The sequence below is a fragment of the Monopterus albus genome, unplaced genomic scaffold (assembly GCF_001952655.1).
Source record: "Monopterus albus unplaced genomic scaffold, M_albus_1.0 scaffold117.1, whole genome shotgun sequence".
In the NCBI taxonomy this organism is placed as follows: domain Eukaryota; kingdom Metazoa; phylum Chordata; class Actinopteri; order Synbranchiformes; family Synbranchidae; genus Monopterus; species Monopterus albus.
The window spans coordinates 855,615-866,873 of NW_018127997.1; the positions used below are offsets into that span (position 1 = coordinate 855,615).

An 11,259-nucleotide genomic window follows, 5' to 3' on the forward strand; every position below is an offset into this window, starting at 1 on the left:
GAGTCTTTAGTTATTATACAAGGCAAGGCAGCTTTCAAACAGAGGCAGTAGTCGCTGTCCATAAGTTTTAGCATAAGAAAAAAGGATATCACCAAAGAACATTTTTGTTGTTGTCTTTGAAAGGAAGAAAGCAGGTTAGGTTCTTAACCTCTGAGTGGGTGAGCCAGTGTGTCATTAACAGACACGTAAAGCTTTTATAGTGAGATGGGCCAATGTTAGAAAAAAACAAAACACAAACACAACGCAAAAGGAAGAAAGGAGTCAAAGAAAAGGAACATTCAAAAAGCTGTAGCAATATATCAACAATTTACCTGGTAATATGTGCTGAGTTCTTTGCCATTGGCGGTGAAGGTCAGTAATCCATTTGTTGTGTCAACAAGACAGCCAATCTCCAAGCCATTGTTGTTCCTCCCCTGACCAGGACTGCTGCTCTCTCCAGCCCACACCATGTAACAGTTACTACGCTTTATACTGGAGAACATAAAAACACACCATGTACCAGTTACTCAGCTTTTTACTTGTTAGGCCAGTGGTTTTCAAAGTGTGAGGTGTGCCTCCACTAGGCTATGTGTGAGGCAAAAAGGAATCAATTTGTAGTACCTACAGTGAGAGAGGAGACAGAGTCTGGGGTGAGCCAAAAAACGGAGGAAGTAAGATGATGATTATTTAGATTTTCATGGACTAGTCCTGATGAAGCTCCACTGCCACAGTGTGTTATTTGCAGTGGTGCTAGCTAATGACAGTATAGCTGTGCTTCCACTGTCATAACCTAAGGGGAACTACACCCCGTGCTTCCCTAACCATCATCCGGGATAAAAGTTAGTGTTTTTGAGCTGAAAGTCAAGTTTAAAGTTGCCCATGATGGCGCTGCATACGCACGCAGTGACCTGGGACCCTCGGCTCCAAACAAAATTTCATTGTACATGTCACAGTGTTACAAGGACAATAAAATAAAGCTGCTTCTTCTTCTTCTTCTTTTATGACTGTGATCACTGAACTGATAACATCGGTGGTGTTGTTCTGTCCATTGACTTGGCTTGCTTAATTATTTTTGGAGAGCATGTGGTTTTTAGCTATAAAAATACATAATACAGCTCCCCCATTCCTCACCAAGCTACACCGTACATATTTAAAAGGGTCATTTATATTTTAACATATTGACCTAATTTACAGGTGAATGTTTTGAATAGATGCTACTTCTACAGTATGTGGCTCTGCACACCCTAACTGCTAACGCCACTTGCTAGCTAGAGCTTGAGAGCTCCATTCACCAATGATCTGTGGTAGCAACAGAAAAAAAACAAATATTAATGTGAATAAATGTGATTTGCAACATTGTAAATATAATTTTTGCTGACTGAATTTGATTCTAGATCATGCTTGTGTGCTCCAAGCAGCCAGAAAAACCCGCTATTCCAGCTTTCTGCATTGAAGTGAGCGTATTCTTTTCTTGGTAGCTCGACAACCTTTGGACCACTACATTGAAGAAAATCTTGCCTTCCACATTCAGAAGACATATAGGCCTAAACTAGCCGATTTCAACCGAATCTTTTATCCTTTGGGACAAAAATACCTCCTGCTCTTCTCCATGAATTAGGGACGAGCTGCTTCTTCCATGCTACTCTGATAAACCTCCGCAAAAACCTCAACATATCTGTAGTGTATTCATATAGCTTATAGGGCACACTCTTGGTCACGTAACTACCATTTCCACTTCTTTCAGTGTTGGTCCTTTGATGTTCATTGGGTGTTCTACTGCCCCAGTGGGGGGCATATCTACTGGCAGATCTGGCTTCCTGTCCCCATCTTTATCTGCATGCATCTTTTCTAAGTAAGCCTCTAGTTGTCTCTTAGGCAGTTTCAAGGTGCCATTTTTCTCCTTATTAAATAGTGTTTTATTGAACCTACATATATGGATTGTTATAAAACCTGCCCTAGCACATTCCTTTTTCTCTCCTTATTAAATAGTGTTTTATTGAACCTACATATATGGATTGTTATAAAACCTGCCCTAGCACATTCCTTTTTCTCTCCTTATTAAATAATGTTTTATTGAACCTACATATATGGATTGTTATAAAACCTGCCCTAGCACATTCCTTTTTCCATCTTTCTGCTCTCCTTAGATTTGCCAACCTAGATTTCAGGTCATTTTTCAAATTATTTTCACTTTGTTGCTTTTGTAAGCTGTCTTTGTTCTTCAACAAGCCTATCAATCTGCTGCTGCCACCTTGACTTTACTATCTCTACTGCTGCTTTATTTCTACTCTCGCAAACTCTAAACCTTTCCACTCCTTATTCATAAATTACATCTCCCATTTTCTCTAGCTTCTTCTCAACTGTCCCTTTCAATGCTGCAACACCATATACCAAATCTGAATTAAATGTCTATATGTCCCTCTCACTAGCCCTAGGCTAATTTACTTTGGGGTTTTGCTCTGGACCCTTCTCTTTCTTTGGCTGCCTACTCTCACCACCCTCCTGACTCTGCTGTTTGGTGCTACCCTCTGCTTCCTCCTCACTGGTAGGGATGCTGATATCCTGCACTCTTTGGTTAATCACTTGTTGCTGGATTTCACCCAAATGATATGCCAGTCTTCTTAAGAAGTACTGTTCAATGCGGGGTACACCAACAGTAACAATAAGGTATTAATTTTGGGGAGTGGGTGTGGGAGGCACTGTTTTTATGATGTCCTCCGAGGGAAGGCGCAGTTTCACACACTTTGAAAATCTCTTTGTTAGGTGGTTTTATAATCATTCGTAATCTTTCGGTAGTGTTGCAATATACAGTAGGGCAAAACATAAGGACCCACAACAGTCTGTTCTAGATGTATCCTCTGGACTGCTCTTTAGTCAATGAAAAGATGTACGCAGTGTGTAAGGGTTCAAGGGTTCAGGCAAGAAATGCCCTTGCTAGATTAATTTACTTTGCAGAAACCTATGTGGTTTGAATGGATTATGTTTATGTCACACAACAAAGTATAGGTAAGGGGTATAAAAGTTAGGAAAACACTAACAATCTTTTGTCCATTTGTTCATATCCTCTGTTGCTTTGCAACTGAACTTAATATTAATAAAACCTGAACTAAGAATCATAGCCCTGGTCTGAGCTCTTCAAACTTTCATCTATGCTGAGAATAAGATCTCCCTTTTCGTATATGGAGTGACTTTCTAGCTGTTTTCCTGCCTGCCTCCTACATAAACACCAGGTAAAGACAGTGAAAGGACATGCATAATGTCAGTGCACTCTGGCTCGGTAGTTCTCAAATCAGACTGTGCAGATTTATCAAAGAGAGACCTGCGAGCCTTCAGATGATTGCAGAGATTTAATGAACTGTAGGAGACACTTTTCATTCAGAATACAGCAGCAGGGACCAACAGATTAGTCTCTGATTTAGCAATATTAAATGTTATTTTTTATGGTGATTTTATTTAGCTATTGCTAGGAAATAAACATCATGAAAATTACTTATTTATGTTTTGAACTTAATTGTGTGTGTCTGCATTTTCTTTGAGTATTTTCTTAGCTGATGTTGATAAAACCATGCTCAAGAAATAGACATAGTTCTGAGACATCTGTTGTCAGTGCAAAGTCTTAAGACACATTTTCCTCTAAAATACCAACGACTCCTGTCATTTGAATGAACTACCCAGCTGATTGTTACCTTTGACCTTTCATCCTACCTGTGCACCTTACATTCTGCACAGGTTATCAAAATACTGCACAGAGGGGTAAAGTAAATTTCAAGCTCAGGAAACTACCAAACTGTCAGAGCTTTGCTTGTACTGGTTGCTGCACTGCCGTGAAAATAGGGCCCATTACAATTACATCTGAAAAACACACAAACTCAGTGGATTGTTGCTTAAAGAACCTGTTCCATTCTGCAGCTGATTTCTAGTCATTATGAGATATAAAGTAATATTTTGTATGTTGCTAGGCATATAATAAAGGATCCTATAGATTGTGAAGGGTATAAAGTCATCTTTCACCTGTGCTGACGAAAAAGACATTATTAAACTGCATTTATTTTTTTTACCAAAGTGTGCAATAAAGATTTCACTAAAGCAGTCAAATTACTTAAAGTGATTAGCTCCTCCTGCCTGGTTGAATGTGTGCTGATCTTTAAAATCAAGTGGTGTAGCTTTAAGAAGGAATGTGGCCTCCATGACACATGCATGCACATAACATTGTAACAAGGGAAGAATGTACCGTAAGCTACAATTTGGCTAGAACTTGACTAACCTCTCATGAACTTTGCCCTTCTCATCTCCCAGGGTAACAGTGACAGTTCGGACCTTGTGCAGCTCGAAGCCTGGGTCATACTGATGGAAGTCAGAGGTTACCCAGCCTACCCACACACTGCTGGGCTCCTGACCAGGGAAGATCCGCACTGAGTAATAGTGCTGCACAAAGAGAGAGGTGCAGGCAATTTACGTTTACATTGCCCTTGCTTTTCTTGAAGGGCTTCATAATACTCACATTAGGAAACAGTAACTGAATACAGGGTATTAAAAACTCTTTTGTTAAATTATTTGTATTATTTTAAATTTACAACATATTGCCTTACTGTAGAGGCTTGCATGAGGAATTCATAATCATCTCTGTCATCAGCCATCACTTCCTCTGATAGTCGAGCAGATGATGGACAGCTGTTGTCTGGTTTGTTTCTCTTCAACATGAACCTGGCAGAACAGATGACTGGTATAAGTTTAAAATAGTAATCAAACACTGGGTAGCAGCAGTAGTGTGCAAAAGTCAGCGCAGAAGACTACTGGAAACAAAGAGTTTACCGTTGCTTAAGCTTAGATGGCTTCTCTTGGTTATAATCTTTGTGATTGTTGAATTCATCTCTTTCAGGGCCACTGGGACCATTGTGACCATGAGGTGACTTCATCAGGACCTCAAAGTCTGACACATTTTCAAAATCTTCTAGATCCTGCAGACAGTGAACACACCACACATATTTCCACCATATACCCAACCTTAATGTTTATACTTGCAAGTAAACCTGAGACATTAGTGAACTTTCCTGTTATTGGCAGCCACCTTTTCACATACTGTAACTTGGTAGGAAACTGAGCAAGCTACAAACAAACCCCATAAGGTTCAGTGTCAATTTTTATTTAGAAATTGTTTGCTGAGATTTGAATTGCTTCTGCATGTTGACCACAGGATGAGATATATAATGGGTCAGATGGGGAGGAGACATTGTTCTACAAAAATATACATTATATTTAATTTAATTTGGGTTTTCATAGTCAAACATTTTATTTTAACCTATGTTGTCAAGATCTGCTCACTGATGTTATAGTTAAGGTACTGCAAGGTACTATATTTGTATTAGGAAATCATAATAACTAATAACTGGACTAACTAATCAGTGGTGCTATGAAACAGGAATGGCCATTAGAATTATTTTTTGAAAATGAATAATCTGTCCATTTAAAGTTGATTATTCAATTAGTCATGAAGTCATCACTGCTACAAACAAATCCAGTCATTTTTAATTGTTGCTCCATCTTGTCTTTTTGCTGCTGAGGCTTAATATTTTTGTGGCAATGTTGTAAATGACTTCTCGTTGTGCTGGTAGAATTGTGGAAATATAACTTCATATTGCATAATGAGCACAACTTTGATGTGTAAAATAAAGTCACATTTCACTTCATGCCGTCAGAGCTCCCACCTGCTCTCTTGGGAAACTGTGTGTGTAGCACACAGGCAGAAATAATACCATAAAAAAAATTTTGGCTTCTCTATAATGTAAAAATAAATGTATTCAGGCAGAAACAGTGTCAAAAACCTTAATTCCATTACTCTATGATGTAAAAAAAAATCATGTCCAAAAATGATTTGATATTTTTTCAATATTCGACAACACTGACCTTTTTGACAAACTGAATAATCAATTATTCATACACATCCCAAGCACCATGTGAAAACACACATACAGTACATCTGTAACCATGGAAGTGGTTGGAACACCTGAATTCAATGATTTGGATGGGTGAGTGAATACTTTTGGCAATACAGTGTATACAGTATATAAACTATCAAAAAATGCATACTGCATGAGAGAGGAATCTGCTACACAGCACATGAATTGCTTTTGAGTGTGTGTGTGTGTGTGTGTGTGTGTGTGTGTGTGTGTGTGCTCCTAGTATTATTCACATTGTGTGGACCAAAACATTGTTACTCACTCTGGGGACTCGGCTCAGGGTTGACATGTAGACAAAATGACCACACACACACACACACACACACACACACACACAAAGCATACCCACACTCCTACAGGCAATTTAGAGTCACCAATCAACCTAAGCTGCATGCCTTTGGACTGTGGGAGGACGCCGGTACTGTACCTGGAGAGAACCCACGTGAACACACCACACATGTGAAAACATGCAGAACCCATGTGAGAACATGCACACTCTGCACAGAAAGGCCCCGAGTCAGAACCCAGAACCCTCTTGCTGTGAAGCGACAGTGCTAACCACTGCACTGCTGTGTCTCCAGGAATTGAATATAAGTCACTGAAAAGTCCCCACGATGAATGAAAACAAACATCTATGTGTATGAGTTACCCTCTTTAGTGAGAAGAGGCTGCCATTGGGCGAGGATCTGGAGAAGGATTCTGCGCACTCTATGGGCATGCTCAGTCTGTAGAAGGTAATGTCAGTGTAACTGTTCTGTGATCCAAATGATCTCTGGGTAACCTTTAGGCATGGACATGATTCCATGGTCCCATCTATCCTTGTCACCTGAAAATGGAAAGAAAAAACAAGTCATTTGCTCTGTCTCCATTATTTGCCTGCACTAACAGTTCTGCATGTTACAATCAGACTCAGCTAACATTTATCATAGACTGAAAAAAAATGTATACGTATAAAAAAATGTATCTTCAATTTCAGTTCACTACAATTAAAAGTTATGCTAAAAGGTAGTACATGGTCCTAAGTGAGTACAGAGTGCATTCTAGGTGAATTACCTCACCTGTATGTGCTGGTGGTTGGTGGGGACAGACACAAACTGTGGCAGCCTCTTGCTGAGCCACATGGTGACATCTCGGTTCATGTTGACAGCAAAGGGCTCATAACCTTCCTGCAGGCCGCAGATGGTGAAATATTTAAGAGTGCTGACATCTTTACCAAAGTTCATCCTGCCCACCTGACACACACCTAGACTGCAGACTGGGATCAAGCCTGAGACACACAGAAGAAACCAAATACTGTGATTAATCATTACATGCATTACATGGTGTAACATTATGGGGGTAGCTGTGTACATAAATAACAGATGGTGCAATCCCAGACATGTTACTGTTAAGGAAAAATTCTGTAGCAGAGACATTGAACTATTAGCTGTCAGTGCATGGCCGTACTATATTCCCAGGGAGTACTCTCATGTAATTGTGGTGATGGTGGCGGCTGTGGCTCAGGAGGTAGAGCGGGTCGTTTCCTAACCGGAGGATTAGCGGTTAGATTCCCGGCTTGTCCAGTCAACATGTCGAGGTGTCCTTGAGCAAGACACTGAACCCCCAGTTGCTCCCGGTGATGTCACTGGTGTGTGAATGCGTGAGTGCTTGGGAGTGCGAATGGGTGAATGGCTGAATAATGTGAAAGCGCTTTGAGTGTGCTGTAAAGCATAGAAAGGCGCTATACAAGTATAAGACCATTTACCATCTGCTTGCGAGCACGCGCAGAGCACCATGTCTTGGCTGCAGACACAACACCCACATGCTTTAATCCTCATCTCAGGGGACTTTAACCATGCCTCCCTCCCCTTCTCTGCCACCCTCCCTAACTTCAAACAGTATGTTAATTACTGCACCTACTGTATGCATATGCCAGAAATGCATACACCTCTGCCCCCCTCCCCCCTCTAGGTCGCTCAGACCACAACCTTGTCCACCTGCTTCCTGTGTATACTCAGTGGTGAAAAAGGTGTCACCTCAGGTCAGGGTAGTAAAGGTATGGACAGAGGAGGCAATTGAGCAGCTGAGGGACTGTTTTAACACCACAGACTGGGACATCCTCTGTAGTCCTCATGGAGAGGACATAGATGGCCTCACACACTATATTTCAGATTACATAAACTTCTGTGTGGAAAATACGGTGCCATCCAGAAGAGTACGGTGTTTTCCCTATAACAAGCCATGGGTGAGCCCCGAGTTAAAGGCACTGCTGAATGAGAAGAAGAGGTTTTTCTTATCAGGGGACAAGGAGGAGCTGAGCAGGGTGCAGCAGGAGCTAAAGTACATGATCCAGAGGTGCAGGGCTAGCTACAGGAAGAAGCTGGAGCAGAGCATGGAAAATAACAACGTACTGTACGCAAGGTGTGGAAAGGACTAAAACACATCTCGGGTCACAGAAATGGTAGCAGGGATGGTCACCAGGCTGCAGGAGACCAGGCCTGGGCAAATGAATTGAATCTGTTTTTTAACAGATTTGACTCTACCCAGTCCTTAGCCCTCACCCTGCCAGCCCCCCATCTCACCTCTCCGGGTCAGTTGTCTCCTCGCAGCTACAGCTGCTCACACCTCAGCCAGATCTTGCCCCTCCTCCCACTGTCATGGGGGATTCTCAACAGCCCACAGATCCTGAACAGTCACCGCCCACCCGTACCCTCAGCTTCACGGTGGACCAGGTCAGGAGGGAGTTAAGGAGGATTAAAGCCAGGAAGGCCACAGGCCCTGACCACATCAGCCCCAGGGTCCTCAGGGAGTGTGCAGACCAGCTCAGTGAAGTGGTCCTGTACATGTTTAACCTGAGTCTTAGCCTGGAGAGAATTCTGGTTCTGTGGAAGACATCCTGTTTTGTCCCAGTTCCTAAAATAACTCATCCCAAGGAGCCAAACCATTACAGACCCGTTGCCCTGACCTCCCACCTGATGAAGACCATGGAGAGGATTGTCCTAAAGACACAGGTGGTCACTCCTAATGCAAATGATTAAAGTAAGACACTTTTTCCATTGGTTCTGGCAGCTAAGACCTGATGATAGCAAGTTGTTGCCAGGTTCCAGGAGCATGTTAAGCTACTGTCAGGCTGTACTGATACTTTTTGTATTAGAAATGTTTAGTGGAGATAGGATGTCTAGTTAGACTGTTAAATGCTTAGTCATGCTTATGAGTTTCTACAGGGTACATCTGGTCAAGGATAACTAGAGAGAAGAGTTGATGACTGTCAGCAGACAGGGTGTTTAATATTATTATTATGACGTGTATAACTGTAGCCTTAGCCATAATATGTTCTTATGTTTAAGTCACGACATGTACTAGAAGTCTGTGAGAATGTTTTTAGTTACACACCATTTAACCAACAGACACACACATTGATTTACTTCATGTTTTGACTACTGCTATGACCAGCTGCAGAGCTGGTAACAGAGACGTCTCGGTTGACGTTTCTGTGTAGTATGGGGCTAGCCCAACCGAAGTGATATAATGTATAGGCCTGGTGGGTTCAGGGTCTTTCATCTTACATCTGCCTGCGAGCAGTTTGGAGGTGCAAGATACCTGAGCGTGCAATGTTAATTTTACTTGTGATCCTTTGAATAAATCAGCACTGTTTTGAAGTTACTTGGACTGTCTCGTCTCTCAGAGTCAGTATGGTAAAAAGTACGAGGTACAACACTGCTGAGGGGGAAGTTGGAGGGGGCAGGCGTGGACCAACACCTGTCTGAATGGATCATTAACTACCTCACAAACAGACCTCAGTTTTTCAGGCTGCGTGACTGTGTGTCTGACGTGGTAGTCTGCAGCACAGGGGCGCCCCAGGTTACGGTGCTTTCCCCCTTTCTGTTCACCCGCTACATGTCAGACTTCAAGTACAACTCCCACCAGTGTCATCTACAAAAGTTCTCAGATGACACTGCTATTGTTGGATGTGTATCTGGGGGGTACAAGGGGGAATACAGGGGGATTGTTACTGACTTTGTGGAGTGGTGTGAGAAAAGCCACCTGGTACTAAACACCAGCAAGACAAAAGAGATGCACCACAGCCCTTGCAATGCAGCCAGGTTGCTTCAGGTAGGTAGCACAAGTCCCCACAAGGGATGAAAGCATTCATATGTGTTTTCAATAACACAGGCCTGACCTTCAGCAGCTTCAAAGTCCTTGAAGGCCAGCTCAGAGCCAGAATCATCCAGCAGGACTTCTCCATTGAGTGTGAACATCATGGTGTGTTCATTCAGATCCACCATGCAGCCCACTACATCCCCTGCCTGCCAGGCACGCCCAAAGTGCTCATTCCCCTGGTGCCAGCGCTGGACCTGGGAAAATAAAAATACATTTATGACCAATGATTTTGAGAATATTAAAATCTAGCACAAGCTGGGGTTGTATTCAGTGCTGAGTAAGCAGAAGACATAAATTTCAGTGATACGCACTGAGGAAATGGGATGTGTAATATGACTGCAAGAGCTAAGAAAATCCAGTCACCTTGAAGCCATCAAACACAAAGGCCTGGTCATCAGATCCCAGCTCTTGGTCTGGGAGGCATCCTGGTTTAGCCCAGCCCACCCTCATCTCTCCTGCTGTCAACACCTGAAGGATTACAATTAATCAAAAAACATATGTGGAATAGCAACAACATCTTGGAAAAATGTTGTACCATTTCCTCCAGCAGTCTGTTACCCTAGCGCATCGAGGGCTACTGTGAATGCTGTTAAATATTGTTGGAATTAACTTTAACATAGGTTAAAATTCTAATAATCATTACAGTAAGCATTAAAATTCCATCTACCAATGGCTGATATATTTTAGAGCAATACCATCATCTCCTCTTACCTCCAGTTCAAAGTACCACTTTCCAGCATTTACACAGTAGGTTTTCTCTGCTCTAAAAATGCGGAACCTCTCAGCAGACATGTTGCTGAGGTCAGACTGAGCTGCTAGATGGGAGAGGGCAGGGAGAGAGAATGGGAAAGATGGCAATATGGATATATAATCATGGAAAAATAACATCTTGCATTTCATTGTTTTACATGTGTAAACAAGGTTGTCACTTTTGCACCACATATACAGTATCATAAAATAAATGAGAAGTCACTGAATAAATTGGTAAGTATTGTACCATGGTCCTGGTCAGGAGCTTCCAGGGTGTATCCATAACCCAGCAGAGTCCTGACGGCCTCTCTCAGACTGTCTTTGTTGGACTTTTTGGTTCTCTCATCCAGCAGAGTGTAAGGAACCAGACGAGGGTTTCGCCGATTCTTCACATCCTGACAAGCATCAAAAGACAAAAGTATACAAAGGAGTT

General features: G+C 42.1%; 1 protein-coding gene across 7 annotated transcripts in view; it reads right to left on the minus strand.

The window, feature by feature from the left end:
* The window catches only part of ryr2a (ryanodine receptor 2a (cardiac)), a 252,899-nt gene that overhangs the window by 129,181 nt on the left and 112,459 nt on the right, over nucleotides 1-11,259 (minus strand). For 5 of the 7 annotated variants that reach the window (XM_020611711.1, XM_020611712.1, XM_020611709.1 and 2 more), the window contains 10 exons: nucleotides 11,074-11,221; nucleotides 10,788-10,891; nucleotides 10,440-10,544; nucleotides 10,096-10,270; nucleotides 6,995-7,203; nucleotides 6,586-6,762; nucleotides 4,792-4,937; nucleotides 4,569-4,683; nucleotides 4,244-4,404; nucleotides 312-471 (listed from right to left, as the gene is read on the minus strand). In XM_020611711.1, coding sequence (XP_020467367.1) covers nucleotides 312-471; nucleotides 4,244-4,404; nucleotides 4,569-4,683; nucleotides 4,792-4,937; nucleotides 6,586-6,762; nucleotides 6,995-7,203; nucleotides 10,096-10,270; nucleotides 10,440-10,544; nucleotides 10,788-10,891; nucleotides 11,074-11,221 — 1,500 coding nt within the window. The remainder of the gene's footprint in view (nucleotides 1-311; nucleotides 472-4,243; nucleotides 4,405-4,568; nucleotides 4,684-4,791; nucleotides 4,938-6,585; nucleotides 6,763-6,994; nucleotides 7,204-10,095; nucleotides 10,271-10,439; nucleotides 10,545-10,787; nucleotides 10,892-11,073; nucleotides 11,222-11,259) is intronic. The other 2 variants (XM_020611714.1, XM_020611710.1) reach the window with 1 other exon arrangement.